This window comes from Podarcis melisellensis (assembly GCF_964234715.1).
Source record: "Podarcis melisellensis genome assembly, chromosome: 13".
In the NCBI taxonomy this organism is placed as follows: domain Eukaryota; kingdom Metazoa; phylum Chordata; class Lepidosauria; order Squamata; family Lacertidae; genus Podarcis; species Podarcis melisellensis.
The window spans coordinates 22,325,804-22,349,197 of record NC_138545.1 but is presented as its reverse complement, the minus strand read 5'-3'; the positions used below and the strand labels follow the sequence as shown (position 1 = coordinate 22,349,197).

Sequence of the window (23,394 nt, the reverse complement as noted above, 5' to 3'; positions counted from 1 at the left end):
ATAGTCTAAGGTGCAGAACTATCAGCTTGCATGCAAGCCAAGTGGCTTTAATCACAGAAACTCTAGATCACACTGTTATTGAAGAAAACAGGCAAATTTGTGTGTAGAGAGAAGATTTGTACTAGTACTGAAGATGTCAGTCTTGATCATCTTGCTGCTGCTATTTCTTTCTCACATGGTATGCAAGACACACATTGTTAAATGCAATGTCTGTGAGCTACAGTCTCCACTTCACAAATATCATCAGTCTGGAGACCTCATTATTGGAGGCATTGCTTCTCAGGCTCGCTTCACCGCCAGTCCAGTACGTTTTGTTGCAAAACCTCCACCAGCATTGCTTGAAGAACTTCTGTAAGGACTTACTTTCCCTTCCTTTGATTGTTTTTAATCTCCATATATTTTGTCACTGGAATGATCAGTTGCAGAGATGGAGCCTCAGAATACTGCCTCATTGGTTTAGGCTATAGAAAAAGATAATGCAATTAATATAATGTTCTGGGGAGGCTTCTATTTCTCTGCAGAGAAGAATGATCAGTCCAAGCTTATTGCTTAAAATCACAAAATAGAACAGCAGAGATGGACAATGTTTAGCAAATATGCTGGCGGGGGGGGGGGGACGGGGACATACTGAGTCATAAAATAAAATTAAAAGCAACAACTGGCAGTTGACACTACAGATGGTGTCATTACTACATCCAGCTCAGCCAATTATCTATGTAGATTTGAATTTCCATCCTCTTGTTTTATATTAAAAGATAGAATAAAGATAAGTGGTCAAGCTTCTCCAGTAGTATATTTTACATTGTTATCTAAAATCTGGCTCCTGCCTTGGTTAGTTTCAATAAGAATGTAGCAACCCTTCTCAGGATCTTAATGAAGTAAGAAATTCATTTTTAAAAAATGATTTTTCAGCCAACCAACATGATCTTTTTTCTAAAACTTTATGTCAGAGAACAATTGAACATACAATTAGGGAAATATTCAGTGTTGTCTAAAGCACACTGACACAATAATATTTTATATTGTTTATTTGTTAATCTACAGTAGAGGGCATTAATTGGAACCTACAAAGATTAGGTTGTTCCTAAAAACTTATTGATCCTCTGGACTGAGTTGTATATTTTTTAAAAAATATATATTAATTTTTAAAATAAAGATAAAATAATGACAGCCTCAAGCATAAAAAGAGAGAGAGAAAGAAGAACCAGAGTGGATAATAGGGAGGAGAGGGAAAATGAATATAATACCCTACATTAATTCATATGATGCATATTTTATAGTCAGAGTCTAAGGTATCAAGAAATCACTTTACCCTAACCTTCTGAAATATATCCTCTTCACAAACTTAATTGGACCATTGGGGGTCTGAGTTCCATCATGTTGTCAATTGTAAAGATTTTTTGACCCAAGCAAACCACTCAAAAGCAAATATCTGCCATTAGGGTGATGGAGAGCATCTGTGAATACCAAGGGACCCTTTTTAGCAATAATAGCCACACTGTGTGTCTTTGATGTTGCTGGGGCACATATTTGATCACCTACCCAATTCCCTTTGAATATTTCTGCCCTCAAGTCATTTCCTTTGGTGGTGGGGGGGGGGGGAGTTTCCTGAATTGAAGCAATATTCAGATGTTCCCTTTTCAGTAAAGCTTCAATTATTGCTCTTTTAACTGGTGACACATTTTTTTTAACCCATTGGCATTTGAGACATGAGTCCTTCGACTTTTTACATATTTCATTGATGAATTTGGGGGAGTGCATCACATTACATCACTTTGAAAAACTGCATCTCACAAACGCCTTTGAATAACGAGGACGCTGCAAAACTTAGAGGGTATAAGACTTCTAACAAAACAAAAACAAAAAAATTGAAGTGCATAGACCCAAGAAATCCCAGAGCAGGGAAACCTCCCTGATGCACCAGAAATGAAATGGGGAGCCAAGGCAGGAGTTTGTTCCCATCTGATACAGAATGCAACTCTCTTTCTAGTGTAGTGCCTAAGAATTACCAGCACATCCTGGCCTTTGCGTTTGCAGTGAAGGAGATCAATGAAAACTCTCAGATCTTACCCAATCTCACGTTGGGTTTCCACATCTATGACAGCTATGTCAATGCAAGGAAGACAAATCATGCCACAATGCTGCTTTTATCCACACTGGAGAAATTTGTCCCCAACTATAGATGTTACATCCAGAATGATCTAATTGCAGTCATTGGTGGGCTGGATGCCGAAACCTCCTATCATGTGGCAACTATCTTGGATATATATAAGATTCCACAGGTAGGACACTTGTGAGCGTGTGAGCATGGAATACAGGAACTGAACTTACACTACCTTGGAGTATACATTTTGTGGATTGGAGATAGAAATGACTGCATTGGAGAAGACAGATTCTTTCCCTTACCTTCTCTGTAAATATTAAGAAAAAGAAGCAGTCTTTATGTTTCACTTGTAAATCGCCTCTCCCCCCCCCCCCCGATAAGCAGCAGTGGTCCACCTGCTGAGAAACTAGTAGTGCAATAGCTCCACCCAATCCAGGCAGCAACTTCTCTTTATTTCCTATAATAAAAAGGTTCCTAAACTCTTTTAAGAAATGATATTGAGAGAGAATGAAGCTGAGAAAGGATTGTTGCCTTCAGAGCTGACCTAAGATATTTTGCCACCTGAGGAGAACCAAAACATGATACCCCCACAACCTGGGAAGAAGGTGTGAGTACAGATCTTCATCAGGAAGTAGAGGGGGAAATGTACATTGAGCACAAGGGTGGAGGAGACCAGCAGCACCTCCTATTCATTGCAATATGTCTAGAGAAATTTCTATTATGGGGAGGAATACAAACACCACAAATAAATGCATACCTACATACTAATCTTGCTATCATCCCTCCTTACCCTAATCTCTTTTTAGCTCCTATATGGCTCTGCTCCAGTAATGAATGATAAAACTCCAGGCCTTTCCTTCTACCAGGTAGCTCCTCAGGAATCTCGTCAGTCTGTGGGGATTCTCTATTTGCTTATGCATTTCAAGTGGACATGGATTGGGGTCATTGTTATGGACAGTGACAATGCAGAACGGTTTGTGCAAACTGTGCTTCCATTGTTTTCTCAGCATGGTGTCTGCTTTGCCTTCTTGGAAAAAATGCCCAAATTTACTTTTGCCACCGAAAGTTATGACATGCTGGAACAGGGTACAAAGATACACGAGAAAGTGATGAGCAGTAGAGCCAATGTAGTGCTGGCCTATGGAGAATCTTATTCCATGGCATTTTTCTTATGGCTTCCATATCTCTCAGATCTTGAATATGTGAAAACTAAACCCAGAGGTAAAGTGTGGATAACAACAGCCCAGCTAGAGTTCAGTTCACTGGTGTTCCAAAAGACTTGGGATACAAAAATATTCCATGGTGCTTTGGCTTTTGCAATCCACTCAAATGATGAACCAAGATTTCACCAATTTGTTAAGAACAGAAAGCCCTCCAGCACAATAGAAGATGGTTTTATCAGGGACTTCTGGCAACAGGCTTTTGCCTGTGTATTCCCAAATCCAGATGAGGGTCATGCAGAGGAGGATGTTTGCACTGAGGAAGAGCAGCTGGAGAGCCTTCCTGGATCTTTTTTTGAAAAAAGCATGACTGGCCACAGCTATAGCATCTACAATGCTGTCTATGCTGTGGCCCATGCTTTACATGCCATGTCCTTATCCAGAGTCAAATACAGAGCAGTGTTAAATGCTAAAGGACAGAAGCTTCAGAAACAAGAGCTATGGAAGGTAATGCACTTAACTTCTTCATGAAACTTCTTCATTACATGGGTGTTTCAAGAAGCTTCCATCTGTGGTGAGAACGTTACATCCTAACTCATCATCTGCTCAAAGTTGCACCTTTATTGTTCCTCCCATTAGCAAAAGTGGAAGTCTATATTTCAATTTGCCTTCTCTGTTTTGCATTCATCATCCAGCTCCCCTTTGATGAAGCTTTATCTCCCTATGAAGGTGCGGGTGAGTGTGTAACACACACACACAGCGAGAGAGAGAATTTGAGGGACTAGGTAGGGACATGTTACTCAAAATATTAGATAAGGTCATCCAAGGGTATTGTTTTATTTCCTACCCTTTTTCCACTGCAAAAAAAAAGAAAAGAAATACTAAGCCACCTTTTGGGGCAATTGATTACTTTGAATACAGTTTCTAATAACTCTACATGATGATATAACTTCGTTCCCAGGAATGTTGATGCTGGGGATGAAGAGGAGATTACTGTTATAATAGACCTATTCCTGATTTTTTAAAAAGAAAAATAAGTAAGAAAGGTAATCCATACCCAGTCTACCTTATCTAATAGTGCATGTACAGTCCCTTCTACTCAAACATTTGTGCATCCCAACCAATTCTGGAACAGTTTTCTCCTCCACTCATCCCCTAAATGTTGTAGAAAAATGCTTGGTCAAATATGTCTGTCAGGTTAATTGTAATGGCACGCAGTGTTGAAATTTTGATGATGCATGTAGTATCCATGGTTTCTGTACATTTGCCGCAACGTGTGAGCAATTCTTCCATCAATCTTTTCTCATCCCCATACTGTTTCTGCTGTTAGTTGGATAGAAAATTGTGTTGCAGCCTTGCCTAAACTATTGCCTTTCCCTTTCCAATTTAGTTCCATCGTTTTCTGAAAAATGTCTCATTTAACAGTAGTGCTGGAGACAAGGTTTCTTTCAACCACAATGGGGAATTAATAGCTGGGTTTGATATTATCAACTTGATTGTTTCTTCAAACCAATCCTTTCACAGAGTCAAAGTTGGGAGGATGGGTCCTCAGGGTCCTCCAGAACAAGCATTTTCCATCAATGAGGATGCCATAACATGGCACAACTGGTTTAACCAGGTAGGATCCAATTGTAGGCACTTTAGAAAGACTTCCAGTATTTCCTTGGTATTGATACAAAAAATTAATTTCATATAACAGTAAAAGTCCCCTATAAAAATCTTGCTTTTCAAAGGCATGAAGACATTAGGACCCACATATTTTTGCCCTTTGTTGCTTTATTTAGTGAGAAATATTTAAATTAGAATTTGATTACATTATTGCTAATTGAATATAAACCCACACTTGATTTTCTACATTCAGCCAACCTCCTTCCATTCAACTAAACTTGAAGATAAAGATAAAATCTTGTTTAGTTAATGTTTAACTGCAGCTCAGATATATCTATTTCCTGCGTCTGCTGGCAATATCTGCTCGGAAACTAAATCTATGGCACAAAGCTAAAATTTAAATGTGTTGCTCCACCCACTTTTACCTCTGGCTTCACCAACCACTGGCATGAGACTCTTGATAGGCTGCCCAGAAGTAAATATAGTCCTCAAGCACTCTTTACTTAGTGTCTACTTGAAATATAAAATCATTTGATATAACTGCATTTAGTGTTTTCACTAAAGAAACATAATCACAAAACCACTAGTTAAGTGGTTACAGGAAAACCATATCTAACAAAAAAATGCATAAAAACATGCATGAGACTTGTTGGTATCAGGTCTCTGAACTGATGCATAATAAAGAAATTCAAAGTTTTACTGAAATGCCTTGTTCCTTAAGAATATTCAGAAATGTCCCAGAAATTTAATGATGCCAAGTTTATTATTCACCAGATTATCACTGATCTCTTTTATTTGTGGATTAGACACAGCCTGTCTCTCTTTGTACGGGGAGTTGCCAACCTGGTACTAGCCAGAAAATGAAAGAGGGGAAGCCATTTTGCTGTTACGATTGCACCCCATGTCCAGAGGGGAAGATTTCAGAGCACGAAGGTATGAAAATGTTATAATGCAGCATGGCTGTTGTTCAGTGGAAGATTGGAATAAAACAATGTAATGTGTAGAGGATTACTTTTCATCCATGTATGACGTGTGATTGAAATGCTGATGGAGGAGGATCTTGGATGAAGCTGCTGAATGTAGAAGTTTCTGGGTTGTATAGTAATCCAAAGGAAGCCAAGTATCAGACATTAGGGGACAAATGTAATGCAAAAATGTCAGAATGGGAGGATTCAGGACTGAGGGAGAATGCCAAGACTCAGAACCCCAAAAAGTGCCAGAAATCAGGAACATCACTGTGGAGACAGGATGCCTATTATAGTGCTTTCTGTTTTGATGGAACCAGTAGCCAGCCTGGATGTGTGGGACCAGTTGAGACTCTGAGAATACTCCAGTGACAAATCATGTCAGAGTTAAATGGCTGGGCAGGGTTGACACTTAACACTAAGCCATCATTTGATAAACCATTGTTATTATGAAACTACTTTTTAAAATGAAGATCATGGCTTAGTCTTGGGGGGGGGGGAGTTCAGTTCCCACTTCTTTTCAATAAATGAAACCACTTCCTCTCAGCTTATCGACTGGAGGCTGGGATGTTAAAATAATAGCAGAGGGGGCCAGTTGTGTCATTTAGCAGCAATTTCTACCATGAGATGAAACCATATTTTTCTTTTCTTCAGACATGCAGGACTGCCATCAATGTGCAGAGAAAGATTATCCAAGCAAGAATCAAGATTTCTGCATACCAAAAACTGTAACCTTTTTGTCTCATGAAGAGCCTTTAGGCATCAGTTTAATATCTCTTGCACTTTCCTTTGCTTTGACCACAGTTTTGGTGGTAGGAACATTTATGAAGCACCATGACACCCCCATTGTCATTGCCAACAACAGGGGTCTCACCTACACTCTCCTCCTCTCCCTCCTGCTCTGCTTCCTTTCTGCTTTGTTGTTTATTGGAAAGCCACAGAAAGTGACCTGTCTCCTCCGACAAACTGCTTTTGGCATCATCTTCTCAGTGGCTGTATCATGTGTGCTGTCAAAAACCATAATAGTGGTTCTGGCTTTCATGGCCACCAAGCCAGGATCTAAGATGAGGAAGTGGGTGGGGAAGAGACTAGGCAACTCCATTGTTCTCTTCTGCTCTTTTGTTCAGGCAGTCATTTGTATTGTGTGGTGGGGAACTGCTCCACCATTCCCACATATTGATATGAGTTCATTGACTTATGAAATTGTGTTAGAATGTAATGAGGGCTCAGCTCCAATGTTTTGCTGTGTCCTGAGCTACATGGGTTTTCTGGCTGTTGTGAGCTTCACTGTGGCATTCCTTGCCAGGAAGTTGCCTGATAGTTTCAATGAAGCCAAATTCATCACTTTTAGCATGTTAGTGTTTTGTAGTGTTTGGTTGTCATTTGTTCCAACCTACCTGAGCACCAAGGGAAAATACATGGTAGCTGTGGAGATCTTTTCTATTTTAGCCTCTAGTGCCGGGTTGCTGGGTTTCATCTTTTTCCCTAAATATTATATAATTGTGCTAAAGCCTGAATTAAACAACAGGGAACAGCTGATAAGGAAAAAAAGATAGAAGAATTTGGGCATATATGTCCTCTACTATAATTTATACTTCCATTATTCCATGTGATTGCAAACTTCAAGTGGCTTTCGGTTTCAGAGCAAAGCAGAGTGGTTTCTGCATAATCAGGAGACCAAGTAGGGAATTTGTAAATTAAAAAATTAAAGCTATTATTTTAAAAGCCAAAAATATTTGACAAACACTTTTTAGCTTCTAGGGTTAAGGGCATGTCATGGAAGGCATAGAGGACAAGCAATTCAGTAAAATAGACAACAACTTTATTGTCATTCGTAGATAAGACTAGAACAGGCTTCCTCAACCTCAGCCCTCCAGATGTTTTGAGACTACAATTCCCATCATCCCTGATCACTGGTCCTGCTAGCAAGGGATCATGGGAGTTGTAGTCCCAAAACACCTGGAAGGCTGAGATTGAGGAAGCCTGGACTAGAACATCAGCAGAAATTAAGTCCAGTGTTGCCTAGTGACTTCATTGCCTGATGACAATATCAATGCAGAAAGTAAGTATAAGAAAATTAAGTACTTAAAGTTAAGGGCCTTGCTGAATCAGGGGAAAGGTCCATTTAGTGCACCATTTTGTTTTCACAGTGGCCAACCTAAGGTTTTCACAGTGGCCAACCTTTATGTACAAAATATCCCTTTAATAGGGCTCTCCCAGTTTGTTTCGGGCCCCAAACATCAAGCAGGCCACACGCTGGATTTGATCTTTGGCGCAGGTATAGATGTGATCATGTCTCCTTCAATGAAGGTGCCATGGTCTGATCACTACGCTCTGAAAGCCAGGATTGACTTTCCACCCCCACCCTGCTTAGGTGGCGATCCGATTTAGGATTGCCCGCAGAGGCTGATGGACCCTGATAGATATAGATTCCGTCAAGCCTTGTGGGACCTTCCCCCCCCCCCGGCGACTCATTGACTGAGCTTGGTGAGGGCTGGAATATCCGGCTCCTGGCGGCCATCGATGAGATCGCACCTAAGCGCCCTCTGCGACCCCACAAAAACTGGGCACCCTGGTTTACCAAAAAGCTCCAAAAAATGAAGCGAGACCTCAGACTGCTAGAGCGAGTATGACAGGGTGCCTGTGACAGAGCTTCAAGAACATCTTATAGGGTTTTTATGAAAACCTACGAGATGGCAGTGAAGGCCACTAAGAAGTCTTACTTCTCAGCCTCCATTGCATCCGCTAGCTCTCACCCGGCACATTTATTTAGTATAATTAGGTTTTTAACATCCCTGGAGGGACAGCCAAATTTAAATAACAATTTAACACACCTGTGAGGCATTTGCGAGCTTTTTTTGCGGAGAAGGTCCTGTTGCTCTGCCGTGACTTCCCTGCCAATTTGGATACAATAATGGAACTGGAGGCCCCTCTACTGTCCTCGGGTCCAGTATTGGACCACTTTGACTGGATAGCCCCAGCCAATGTGGACAGACTCCTCCGAGCTGGAAAGCCCACCACCTGTCCTCTTGACCCGTGACCGTCCTGGCTGATTAGAGCATGTCCAGACAAGGTGCGTGCCCCCCTAGGGGATATCATCAATTTGTCCCTTGGCACCGGAAAATTCCCACTCTTAAAGAAAACATCATTAGATCCTTTAGATCTATCCAATTACCGCCCGGTATCGTTCCGTTCCTGGGTAAGGTGATTGAAAGAGAGGTTGCTGAACAGCTGGTGGGTTTCTGGATGAAACATTGGCTCTGGATCCATTTCAATCTGGCTTCCGCTCTGGTCATGGGACCGAGACGGCTCTGGTCGTCCTAACAGATGATCTCTGTAGGCAGCTGGATCAAGGCAGGTCGGGGCTGCTGATTCTTTTAGACCTGTCAGCAGCCTTTGACATGGTTGATCACGAACTCCTGGACCACCACCTTGCTGATGTGGGGATCCAGGGCACAGTCCTTCAATGGCTGCACTCATTTCTCTCTGGTCGGGGACAGAGGGTGGCGCTTGGGGGGTAACTGTCGTCGCACCACTCCTTGGTGTGTAGAGTGCCGCAGGGTGCGATACTCTCCCCAATGCTTTTCAATATCTATGTGCCCCCTCGCCCAGCTTGTCCGGAGTTTTGGATAGGGCTGCCATCAGTATGCTGATGACACCCAACTCTATCTGTTAATGGATGGCCATCCTGACTCAGCCCCAGACACACTGATCAGATGTTTGGAAGCTGTGGCTGGATGGTTACGTGGGAGCTGGTTGAAGTTAAATCCTTCGAAGACAGAGGTCCTTTGGCTGGGTTGGGATGATATGGGATGGGGGGGCAACTCCCATCTCTTGCGGGGGCACAATTAGTGCCAGCACCGTCCGTTAAGAGTTTGGGCGTAATCTTCGACACCTCCTTTTCCATGGAGACCCAGATTGCAGCTACAACAAAGGCGGCATTTTTTCATCTCCGCTAAGCTAAGCAGTTGGCTCCTTACCTCTCTCGCCCTGACCTAGCCACTGTGATCCACGCAACGGTCACATCCAGACTGGAATATTGTAACTCACTCTGCTTGGGGCTGCCCTTGAGACTGACCCAGAAACTCCAGCGGGTGCAGAATGCCGCGGTGAGACTCCTTACAGGGTCCTCACTGTGGGATCATATTCACCCAGTGCTATACCAGCTGCACTGGCTCCCGGTGGAGTACAGGATCAGGTTTAAGGTGCTGGTTTTAACCTTTAAAGCCCTATATGGCCTAGGACCCTCGTATGTTTGGGACCGCCTCTCCTGGTATGTCCCACGGAGGACCATACGGTCTTCAAAAAAAACACCTTGGAGGTCCCAGGCCACAGAGAGGTTAGGCTGGCCTCAACCAGAGCCAGGGCTTTTTTGGCTGTGGCTCCGATCTGTGGAACGCTCTGTCACAAGAGACTAGAGCCCTGCGGGACTTGACATCTTTCCACAGGGCCTGCAAGACAGAGCTGTTCCACCAGGCCTTTGGCCAAGGCACAGCCTGATCCCCTCCTTTGGTAATTGTTCACCAAACTCTAGCCCAGTGGTTGCCATCAATTTGATTTGAACTCATTTTATAATGAATTGATTTTAGATTGCTGTATTATTTTACTGTTGTTAGCCACTCTGAGCTCGGCTTTGGCTGGGGAGGGCAGCATATAAATAATTTTAAGTATTATTATTATTATTATTATTATTATTATTATTATTATTATTATTAATTTATTAATAGAGCTTTTAAAAGCTTTTAAGGAAATGGGCAGGAGCAAAAATGGGTCGCGTTGAGGAATTCTGATTGTACAATATACCCTGAGTATAAAAATTAAAGAAACACAGCTATCTGAATTTATACTGATAACAAGTGGGACTGAAAGAACTGTTTCCTTGTAGGGTGCATGGATTGTGATTTGAGCCGTCTATGGCAACTTTTCATTCTACTGATTGTCAAGGACATTTTGTTGAGCCTTATTATCAAACATGCTAATTTCATCTGTAATTATTCCTATGGTGCTTTTTTTTTTTTTTTGCTGCGGGTCTCTTATATTGACTAAGGCATTGAGCTTGTATCCAGCATCAGGTAGCTCCCTTGTTACTTGATAGGAACCTGGTGGGGTCAAACTTGCATTGGGGAGTCACCTCCAACACAGATTGGATGCCACAACCCCACACAGGCCACCACTGGGAGAGGTGTTCTGGCCCATCGGTCCCCCAGTGGACTCCCAGAGCCATTGCTCCTGGACCCCTCTGACAGGGTAGCCCTGTGACTAAGAATCCAGCCCAATGCCATATCTTCCAAAGTTGTGATGGTTGCTATATTGAAAGCGAAAACCTGTACATGTATATGGATTGTGATTTGAGCAGCCTAGGGCAACTTTTCATTCTACAGATTACCATTGTCAAGAACAAATGGTGAGATGACCAGCCTTATTATCAAACATGTTAATTTTGTCTGTAGTTGTAGAATACAGCAATGCCTGGTGTGCCCCCCCCCCCATGGATCTCTATATCTGTGGGAAAGAACATTTCATTCCAGATGTTGCAAACATGTTTCTTCACCAATTTCCACAAGAAATACCCAGATTTGAACAGGTGATTACCTTCGTCTATAATTATCAAAACCAGTTAATTATACCGGATTGTCCAACCTCTTGTGGAATTTCAGTAGCCACAAGCAAAACTAATAGGGGAGGCTGTGAAGGATGTTATAAAGAAACTCAGCAGAGAGCCAGTGTGGTGTAGTGGTTAAGAGCGGTAGTCTCGTAATCTGGGGAACCGGGTTCGCGTCTCCGCTCCTCCACATGCAGCTGCTGGGTGACCTTGGGCCAGTCACACTTCTCTGAAGTCTCTCAGCCCCACTCACCTCACAGAGTGTTTGTTGTGGGGGAGGAAGGGAAAGGAGAATGTGAGCCGCTTTGAGACTCCTTCGGGTAGTAATAAAGCGGGATATCAAATCCAAACTCTTCTTAAAAAAAAAAAAAGAAAGAAAGAAAGAAAGAAACTCAGCACTGTTTAGAGCAAGAGAGGGGAACTGGGAGAATCTGTGCGTAGATTTAAAATCTGCCCTTTTACTTATGATGGTTGTTTTAGTGGCCCTGCTGCTGGTGCTGTTTCCTCACATGGCATTGATAGCTCACATTGTTAAATGCAGGGATTGGTACCTACACCGTCCACTTCACATGTATCATCAGTCAGGAAATTTCATCATTGGACACATTGCTTCTTATGGTGGTTTCATTTCCAGTTCAGCACTATTCACTGAAGAACCCCCACCAGCATTGCCTGAAGAGTTTGCGTAAGAACTTGATCTATTTCATTTATTTTGTTGTTAACAAATTGTACATACATAAATAATAAAACATGACAAGACTAACAAAAAATGGAACACTAAACATATTATTTTAGAGTACATAATAATGAGATGATTACAGTAAACCAGTAAAACAAGTTCCTTAGTAAATCAGCTTTGAAAACACAAAAATTATAGGAGTGGGCTAATGAGTAATGCCATATTGCAACATATATATTATAGATATATCTCATTTGTATGTACCTTTGTTCCAGCAAAGAGATTTACTGTTCTAGTTGCATCTTTTGTATCCTGTATAAAGCATATGCTTTATTCAACTTTCTGGATGTATCATTGTCTGTTTAGTACCCATTTTGAGGAAGTCCTGATTAGTAAAGCTTTAAATCGTATTTATGGCTCTGGACAATTTTTATTTGAAAAGGATTCAGTTTTTATGTATCCAATATTAATATCTGCAATAGATCAGTGAGACCTTTCCTTGTCCTGCTCACTAAGAGTCTCTTTAAACTGAAGTTGCTGGGGTAGAATCCGGAAATATCTGGAAACAAAGGATATACCCCATGCCAGTCAAGTATCCCTATTTTCTGAGACATTCAGTGAATTATAGAAGAGAATATCCTGTTTTCCCTCCACCAATAATGGGAGAAAGATGAGCCACTTGCACTTAGCAGAGGGACCTTCATGTAATGGAACTTTTGTGTGTAGGAGAGACAGTTCCCTGCAGGAGCAGAGGCAGCAGACACATGCCATGCTCTCACTTGCCCCTCTCTGCCACTGTCCAAGCCATTGCTGCTGTCATGGCGGTGTGATGTGCAGGAGGGGGGAAAGAATGAAGAGGGAAGAGAGCAAGCAGCTTCCAGGTAGGGGCTGTGACAGGAGAGGCAGCCAGCTGATTCACACATCTTTTGGTGCCATTCTCCTGCGTGAGCCAGCCAACGAGCCAGCTAACATGCATCCTGATTTTCTGCTGGAAAAAGTTGGAGGGTATGTGTGCCCAGTTTAGCCTTCCCCAAAATCCACAACTGATTTTTTAAGGGTAGTGCTCATTGGCAATTTGGGAAAATGAACTACATCTCAGTGCTACCATCAGCCAAAGAATTTTCATGGATCCAAATTCATAATCCTGGCAGCCCTTTCTCTGTAAAAGTCATGTAACCTGAATTTTGACTTTTTGGAAACATCATTCTCCTCATATCAGAGGAGATTTATGATTTCCATTATTCAGATGTAACCTATTTATGTCACCTGATATACAAAGCAATAATCCTTCAGTTTACAAATGTCATCACCACCACCATCACTTTCTTGTGTTCCTAACGCATGATATTAAAAAGATTATTTCTTTTTTATTTTCATTTTGTTCTGCAGCTTATTTTCAGTGAAAGCATCTTCACAAAATGCTTGATGTGTTTCATGGTTGGTGCTTCTTGTTTCCATTATCTTTGCATAGGCCACCTTAAACTAAAGACTGCCTTCAAAATATTTTAATAATAATGAGATACAGATGCAGAAAGTAAAGTAAATCCCATAGTGTTCTTTGGGTTTGCTTAAAGGTAATTCTGGACAGAATCTCAATCTTAAAATGTTATACCAATGCTTATGGGATTGAGCACCAATGGATTCAAAGGGATTGCTTTGGAATTACCTTTTGGGTTGTGCAACAGGTGTAGAACACTCTTCTGATAAAGTACACTATTCTTATTCTAGAGTGGTGCCCAAGAGTTACCAGCTCATCCTAGCCTTGACATTTGCAGTAAAGGAAATCAATGAAAACCCTCAGCTATTACCAAATATCACCTTGGGCTTCAACATCTATGACAGCTATGCTGATGCAAGGAAAACATATCATGCCACAATGCTACTTTTATTCACACTGGAGAAATTTTTACCCAACTATATATGTAGCATCCAAAATAATCTGACAGCTGTCATCGGTGGTCTGGATGCACAAATCTCCCTTCATGTGGCAACTATCTTGGATATTTATAAGATTCCACAGGTAGGACATCTGTGCCTGGTTTTCTGTGGGGAATATTAAAAATTCATACTATTTTCATTCTTTCTTGCAGATTGTATTTTATAGTTTAGAGACAGAAATACGTATATTGGGAGTAATTAGATCAACCATTATCTTTCTTTGCTTCTTTTGCAAAGCATACTGAGACTAAGAAAAAATATATTCATAGTTCATTTGCAAATGAGAAAAACCACATGACAGTCATAAAGTTTAACTGCAAATCAGTACTACATTTACATGGGTAGTCAAAGATCTGGAAACAGAAAGCATGTCTTTCATTATTGCAGGCCCTGTTCAAATGGACATCTTATTCATTGTTTCCAATGTGCCAAGTTGTTAATTCTTTGTCTATATTGCTGACATCCAATAATAATGAATGGGGTATCATGTGAGCCAATTGTTCGTGCCAACCATGGCCTGACCATTTTGAAGACTGGGAAGCAGACCCATTCATAAAGTGGAGGTTAATTTTCACCGAAGTAACATCAAAATAGTTCAAAACATAATTAAGGGCTCATCTACACTTATCGTTGCTCCATATTTCTATGCACAGGTCTGGGCTTTCTAGGTCTGTGTCTGAGAGCTTGTTTCCCCATAAAAACCTGCTCTTTACTCAAAGAAACTGGGAATCCATGGAATCCATGGAAAAAGCACTTTGCTGTTGGCTCTGATTCAGCTTTAAATATTTAGTTTTTCTTGAGCAAGTGGGCGGGGGGGGGAGTGCTTGGACACAGACTGGGAAAGTGTGGACCTCTGCCTAGAAAGTGTGGGGCAAAAGTTAAATATGGATAAGTTCTACCTGTTTGAGGAGAGAACCTTATCCTGAAGATATCCAGCAAGGCAGTGGAGGTTGAGCACCAGAGTTTTCCTTCTCCTAGATGGGCTACCTCCCCAGGTTGATGGGTTACATCTGCCTCTCACTTCCCTCTACACCATGTGAGGAAACCACCTTCTCAACTGTTGAACCCACTATTGGTCTTGTCCATTCAATGCACCAGAGCCTGTTGTTACATTTAAGACCAACAATAATAAATTATTTTAATATATTAGTAGCAGGAGACTATCTTGGGAAGCAGGCAGATGCTTGGATGACTAGAGAGTCAAAGGTGTGCTAAAGTAGGATAAGGAAATTGTAGAGAAACTGAATGAATTCTTTGCAACTGTCTTCAACAGAGGAAGATATAGGGCAGATCCTCAATAATCAAATCACTGATGAGAGAGGCCTTACTCAGAACTAGCATGGCATTCAGCAACAGCAGCCTTAGAATCTAGGGCTGGCTGTTAGGACAACCACAATTCCCTAGGTTGAAGTTGGGGCTGGCACTAACTGCTTGTGCCCAACCTGTCCCACACCCCACACCACAAATCCCGCTGCATAGAACCACTTACGGTTATAATTATCTTTCCTAACCATTTCTATTTAGCTAATATATGGCCCTGCTCCAGTGATGAATGATAAAACTCTACGGATTCCTTTCTATCAGATGGCACCCCAGGAAGGCCACCAGTTTGCAGGAATTCTCTCTTTACTTCTGTATTTCAGGTGGACATGGATTGGGATCACTGTGATGGATAATGACAATGGAGAAAGTTTTGTACAAAATGTGCTCCCACTCTTCTCCCAGAGTGGCATCTGTTTTGCCTTTATAGAAAGAGTCCCCAAACATAGTTTTCTCATTGATGGTCTTGCCATGATGGAACAGGGGGCAAACATACATGATAAAGTGATGAGCAGCAACGCCAATGTAGTGGTAGTCTATGGAGAAGCTTATTCCTTTGTATTTTTTAGATGGTTTCCATATCTATCAAAATTAGAGCAAATGTCAAATAATGTAAAAAGTAAAGTATGGATAACCACAGCTCAAATGGAGTTCATTTCATTGACTTTTCAGCGGGATTGGGATGCAACTATATTCAATGGTGCTATAGCCTTCAGAATTCATTCCAATAATCTACCAGGATTTCATCAATACATTGAGGGCAGAAACCCTTTCAATGCAGAAGATGATGATTTCATCTGGGATTTCTGGCAACATGCCTTTGGCTGTGTATTTCCCCATCGCATTCTGGATGAAGTGGTGGGGGATATCTGCACAGGAATGGAGAAGGTAGAGAACCTTCCTGCATCTCTCTTTGAAATGACAGTGCAAGGTCAAAGCTACAGCATCTACAATGCTGTCTTTGCCTTGGCCCATGCTTTACATGCCATGTCCTTAGCAAGACTCAAACATTCACAAATGATGAATAGAGGAAGGCAAAAGCTTTGGAAGCAACAATTTTGGCAGGTAAAGGAGTAAACCACCTCAAGTGGGTGTTACATTCTTTCCAACTCTTCCTCTATGGACATTTTCCTCTTCCTTCTTTTCCAGGCAACTAGAAAGTAGAGATAAGCCCTATTCAGTCAGGCATTCTGATGTCCTCTTTGAGGTCTGTGAAATCAATGTATGAATTATTTACAGAGGGATAATCATATCATTCTGTTGCAGCATGTAATGATAGTATTGCTGATTTATGTAGTAACATTTCATTAAATATTTTTGATGTGTACATCAAAGGATGAGTACATATCCCCTCCATTTTAGTATTTGAAATTGAAATTATTTGAAATTGCCCACAGCATTATTCTACTGGTAGCATTAGAATGGGGATGGCAAATATTTTTTTCTGTTTGAAGACTTCATTTCCTCATGGCTAAATATCCTGGAATTTCATTCTAGCAGTACCTAGGGCAAAAATGACGGTGGGCATGGTTGGAGCTAGTAGTGGATTGCACCACCTCACAAACACACATTCACATAGAGTATACACATGCACTGACCATATAGATATGCATGCGGACATTTATTCACACATTTTTCTACACCAATTGATTCTCTTTCCCTGTCTCACTCAAAAACATACACCCACTAATATATTAACTCATTCATTGTCTCCCCTTCCCCATTAGACTTTAGTTTGTAAATATAAAATTTACAGCATGTTATGGTTTAAGGGGAAATTATATGAAAATGATACCGTGGTACCTCGGGTTAAGTACTTAATTCATTCCAGAGGTCCGTTCTTAACATGAAACTGTTCTTAACCTGAAGCACCACTTTAGCTAATGGGGCCTCCCGCTGCCGCTGTGCCTCCGGAGCACAATTTCTGTTCTCATCCTGAAGCAAAGTTCTTAACCCAAGGTACTATTTCTGGATTAGCAGAGTCTGTAACCTGAAGCGTATGTAACCTGAAGCATATGTAACCCTAGGTACCAGTGTATATTGATGGTATCTAAAGGTAAAGGGACCCCTGACCATTAAGTCCAGACTCGGACGACTGTGGGGTTGCGGCACTAATCTCGCTTTACTGGCCGAGGGAGCCGGCGTTTGTCCACAGACAACTTCTGGGTCATGTGGCCAGCATGACTAAGCGGCTTCTGGCGAACCAGAGCAGCGCACGGAAACACCATTTACCTTCCTGCTGGAGTGGTACCTATACATCTACTTGCACTTTGACGTGCTTTCGAACTCACCCCGTCACGGGGCCTTCTGATCAGCAAGCCCTAGACTCTGTGGTTTAGACCACAGCGCCACCCGCGTCACTCTATTGATGGTATCTAACACCGAGTAAATTGGCAAAAATGTATAAATCTAAATCCAGTAAGGGTTGGAAATGGAAAGAGAAAGACGGTTCTTTTTATCATAAGTGGTGGTCTTGTGGTAAGGTTAAAGCTTACTGGGAAATGATATATGAATGAAAAAAATGTTTAAAATAACCTTTGTTTAAAAAACCCAGAAGCTTTTCTTTTGGGAATTATAGAAACAGAACTACCTAAAATGTATAGAAACCTATTTGTGTGGGTGGCTCGCACTCCCTACGATGAAGTATATTCAAAAATGTTTGTTTATGAGATTTAATTTTACTTTTTTCATTTTCTTATGTTTTATTTTCTTTTTCTTTGTATATTTTATATGCATATGTATATGTACTGTAAATACTGTATCTAATAAAGAAAAGGAAAAGGAAAGAAACTTATTTGTGTATGCTACTACAGCAGCAAGAATGTTACTTGCTCCAAAATGGAAAGAAGCAGAAGTCCCAGCAAAGGAAGAATTGATACCAGAAGAATAAGAAATAAAGAAAACAAACTTTTTATAAAAGAATGGAAATGGCTTATTGAATATTTACAGACAAATTGTAAACAGATAAGAACACTGGCAGGATTATTGTAATAACCTGCAGTTTTATAAGCATATATATATAAAGTAGATGAATAAATGAGCAAAGTAAGCTAATTTGGATATGCAGAGGGTATTAAAAAATAAATTTAAGGAACCGCAGAAAATGGGGGGGGGGAGAGAAGTCAAGTTTTGAAATGTTAAAATGATTGTAAAATTAGTGAAATGTATAAAACCAGTGAAATGTATAATTGAAAAGTATAAATAAAATTTGAAAACTGGGGGGGGGGGGTAGAGATAGATTGTAAATGCTTATGCACTATTTTCTATATTTTTGCCTTTTGTTTTCAATTTAGCTTCACCACTTTCTGAGAGGTGTGTCATTTAACAACACTGCAGGAGACACAGTTTCCTTTAACCAGAACGGAGAGATAATATCTGGCTTGGATGTCATCAACTTCATTATTTTCCCCAACCAATCCCTTCACAAAGTGGAAATTGGGAGAATAGATCCCCGGGCTCCGCAAGTGTTCACCATTGATGAAGATGCCATAACATGGCATGGCTGGTTTAACCAGGTAGATTCCAGGTGACATTTATCTAGAAAGTCATCCAGTTTTGAATGAGCATTGAACATCTGTCCTGATGCCTAGATTTAAGTTTGTTTAATAAATATAAAGACCTGTGGAAATACTGGTATTTGCCTTATGAAACAAAGTGGACCCAAAAATTTCCATCCTAATTGCTGACCCAGAAAGGGTGTGAGAATAAGTGTGGATAGTGGGGGCAACAGAAGACCAGAGGGAAAAGCCAATAGCAAACAGAAACAGGTAGAAGAGACAACTAAAGCTTTATGTGGAAACAGTAGAAGAGGTGGTGAAGATGAACAGAATGGAAAAGGGAGGGAGAGAAATGGAGTCAAGCTGCTGGGACAGATGGGGCACACGGGGTCTAGGAATTAATGCATCTCTCTATTAGTGCTTCATGTCACCGATTCATTTTTTGTTCCATTTTTAAAAGTTTCAAATTATATATTTAAATGGGTGTTTTAATTGTTATTTGCTCTCAAAATACATATTTAATTAAATCCACATTTTGATCTGCATACTGGTAATTGTTTTGCAATTCTAGGGGTTCCTTTGAAAGATATGGTTGGCATCACTATTGGCCTCACTCTCACTTTATGGCCTAGATTTCCAAGCTGTTTCTTCCTTGGTTTAGAGTCTTCAACTGAGGCTGCTGGTTTTCAGTGCCAGAAAGAAATTTACCCTTAGCACAAATAGCCTTTGGTTGAGACGTTTCTGCCTTTATCAGTGGATAAAATGTTGGATTCCAAGTGTATGAATTTTAAGATTCTCATTCTGTTCTCTTTTTTTTACTGATTAGACTCAGCCTCTTTCTGTCTGTACTGAGAGTTGCCACCCTGGTTTTAGGAAGAAAGTGAAGGAGGGGGAGCCATCTTGCTGCTATGACTGCATCCCATGTCCAGAGGGGAAGATTTCAAATCAAAAGGGTAAGAGATATACCAAGGAGATTGGATCCAGACGCAATAGTTACTGCTAAATAAAAGAAATGAGGCTTGTATTGAGCCATGTCTAGGTTGCTAGAGAAGGTAAATGACCCACGACATATAACGTGAGACAGACAGAGAAAGAGAGAGAGAGAGAGAAGAGAGAGAGGGCACACTCTGTTGCTAGAGCACGAGACTCTTAATCTCAGAGTCATGGGTTCGAGCCTCATGTTAGGCAAAAGATTCCTGCATTGCAGGGGTTTGGACTAGATGGCCATCTTGGTTCCTTCCAAGTGTACAATTCTATGATTCTATGATTTGTGCTGGCTGCCAACCTACTACAGGACCATGATCAGTTCTGGATTTATGTATAAGCTAAACAAGCTATAGCTTAGGGCCCCACTCTCTTGGGGCCCCCCAAAAATAAATTAAAGGAAAAAACCACTGGATGTACATTTCCAAAATATACAATAAGAAACAAATAAAATAAAACCTACATACAGCAACTGTGTTTTGTGTTGTGTAGGCTCCTATGATATAAGTAATGGGCCCCACCTGCTAGCCTGCTCCCTAAAATATCATTGGTTTGGACATATGAAGGGCCCCATCACCTCCAGTAGCTTAGGGTCTCATCAAACCTAAATCTGGCCCTGACCATGGTTTTGGTACTAACATCTCATGCCATATGTAGCTCAGGCCAAGGTTACTTGTAAGACCCCTTATTCCTTACATACCTAACAGGGTACTGGAGTCTGTGAGAAAACTCCTTGTAGCAGTTCCAAAGATATCAGATGCTTGTACCACACTAACTCAAAGTAGGGCTTTTATGGTGGCTGTCCCTCTTACATGGCATTATGGTCAAGATTTGACAGGTACTATCTACATTTTCTGCAAACAATTGATTTTTTGATTTATTTTTTTATTCTGTCAGGTTTTCCCAACTGGATGAATGTGTTTCTATAGGTTTTAGGATGCCATGGGTCTCAGTTCTGTATTGAATTGTTTCAGGTTTTTTAAACTTGTTTGTTTTTGTGGTGTTTTAAACTGTTTTACTTGAGACACGTATGTAGAAGGTGATGAATAAATGAATAGTGATAATAACAATAATAATTTCTAACTTTTCCACTTAATTTCAAAATTTCAAAAGGGATCTTTGAATTGATAACTATAACTATAGGGAGCTAAAGGTGCACAGAAGATCTGTGATCCACAGGAACAAACATGTCAAACTATGCATACCTCATGACTACTTTTCTTTACTATTTAAATTTGGATGAAATCTTTTGCAAGGGCTGGAAAGAAGCTTTAGAAGTGGAAATAATCTGTCATGTTTTGTGTGTGTTTTTCTGATCACTGGCCTTTGGGTATTCTGGATACATTTATCTAGTAAGAATGACAAAGGGCTTGTGGTTCTTTTGTAATTGAAGGGGAACTGGTCAACTCTTCTGCTACCTGCAGCATGCACCCAGACTATACATTCAACAACTGTGAGGGTGAATAGTCTATAACCTTACAAGCCACCCCAGTTCCTGCATAAACCTGGGATGTGAGCCAAATTTAACATGGCTTCCTGTCAGCAGGTTTACCACATCTTTTTTAGAAAAAATGCTGCTTTATGTCTACATTCTTTCTAAACAAGTTAAACCAATCTGTGCTGCAATCTATAGTGCCAGCACTAATATGTATTCTCTGAACTGAAAGGAGACATTTGGTTTGAGAGAGAGGAACAATTTCAGCATGTTGTTGATATTTGTGGCATGTAACTGGGATCAAGACCTCATATTTCTTTTTCCAGATACAGCTGAATGTAATAAATGCTTAGATGAAGACTATCCAAGCAAGAATCGAGATGCATGCATTCCCAAGAGTAGAAGCTTCTTATCTTATGGAGAACCTTTGGGCATCAGTTTAGCCTGTTTTTCTCTTTCCTTTTCTCTGATCACAGCTCTGGTGCTGGGTACATTTATGAAGCACCATGACACTCCTATTGTCATTGCAAACAACAGGAACATCACCTACACTCTCCTCATCTCCCTCCTGCTCTGCTTCCTTTGTGCATTGCTATTTATAGGCCAACCTCAGAAGGTAACATGTCTCCTCCGACAAACCACTTTTGGCATCATCTTCTCAGTGGCTGTTTCTTGTGTATTGGCAAAAACCATTACAGTGGTTTTGGCTTTCATGGCCACCAAACCAGGATCTAGGGTGAGAACCTTTGTGGGGAAGGCACTGGCCACCACTATTGTTTTTTCCTGCTGCTTTGTTCAGGCAGGGATCTGTACTGTATGGCTAGCAACCTCTCCCCCATTTCCAGATTTTGACAGTCACTCAATGGCAGAAGAAATTATACTAGCATGTAATGAGGGGTCTGTGACTATGTTTTACTGTGTTGTTAGCTATATGGGTTTTCTGGCAATTATCTGTTTCACTGTTGCTTTCCTTGCCCGGACATTACCCGACAGTTTCAATGAAGCCAAGTTTATCACTTTTAGCATGTTGGTCTTTTGCAGTGTTTGGCTGTCCTTTATTCCATCGTACCTGAGCACCAAGGGAAAATACATGGTTGCTGTGGAGATCTTCTCTATCTTAGCCTCCAGTGCTGGCTTGATGGGTTGCATCTTTTTCCCTAAATGTTATATTATTGTGTTGAGGCCTGAACTGAACAACAGGGAACAACTAATAAGAAGAAAAGCCTGAAGAATTTAATAAGTATCCTTTGCTATAATTTGTACCCAATACAGGAGATGTGTTTGTGTACCACAGAATATTGGTAAAGACCAACTCAACAGTTGCCTGAGCACCAAGGGAAAATACATGCTAGCTGTGGGGATCCTCTCTATCTTAGCCTCCAGCCTTGGGTTGCTGGGTTGCATCTTTCTCCCAAAATGTTATATACTTTTGCTGAGGCCTGAGTTGAACAACATGGAACAGCTAATAATAATAATAAGGAAGAAAAACTAAAGAAATAATAAACCTGTCCTTTGCTATAATCTGTGTTTTTCTCTGCATGTAGAGGAGAATATTTTAACACGTGTTCAGCAGCTCCCTTATAAATGTTTCTAGTTTCCAAAAATCCCTAGCTGAAAATTCATTTGGAAAAATGCTTTGGCATTTGTTTTTAGGAATACAATAATAACAGTACATTGTACACACACATTATTCTCTTGTAGTATGTGTTAGTTTGGAGACTCGGAGCAATTCTTACCAAAATTTACTCATAAGCAAATCTGTATCTGGTCTTAATTCGCAATTATAAAACTTGCCTCAAAGCTTTCAGCATGATGGAATCTGTAAGACTACAATGAATGAACTTCATCCTTTTCAAGCCATTTGTGAAATATTAGTTGACTATTTTCCTTTCTAGTTCATTGAGCCACATTTGACTGTCAGCTATTCCCTACTACAGAACAACAGAATGAAAGATAAAGCCTGTTGGATCAAGCTAGTGACCCTTCTGGTGCAGCAACCTGGATGCAAAGTGAACAAGCAGATGCCTGTGGGAAATCTGCAAGTGATTTACAGCAACTGGTATGCAGAAGCATTACCGCCTCCAACCACAGAGGCAGAGCAT

The 23,394-nt window shown here is 40.8% G+C and overlaps 1 protein-coding gene across 1 annotated transcript; it reads left to right on the top strand.

The window, feature by feature from the left end:
- Positions 1-2,934: 2,934 nt before the first annotated feature.
- LOC309354751 (vomeronasal type-2 receptor 26-like) lies at positions 2,935-22,520 on the top strand (the record flags this gene model as incomplete). Its single annotated transcript, XM_081885022.1, has 9 exons — positions 2,935-3,771; positions 4,655-4,882; positions 5,679-5,805; positions 6,492-7,371; positions 13,847-14,138; positions 15,581-16,441; positions 18,670-18,891; positions 19,700-19,826; positions 21,619-22,520. The coding sequence occupies 9 exons, from the start codon at positions 2,935-2,937 to the stop codon at positions 22,518-22,520; spliced, it is 4,476 nt and encodes a 1,491-aa protein (XP_081741148.1).
- Between the last annotated feature and the right edge of the window lie 874 nt (positions 22,521-23,394).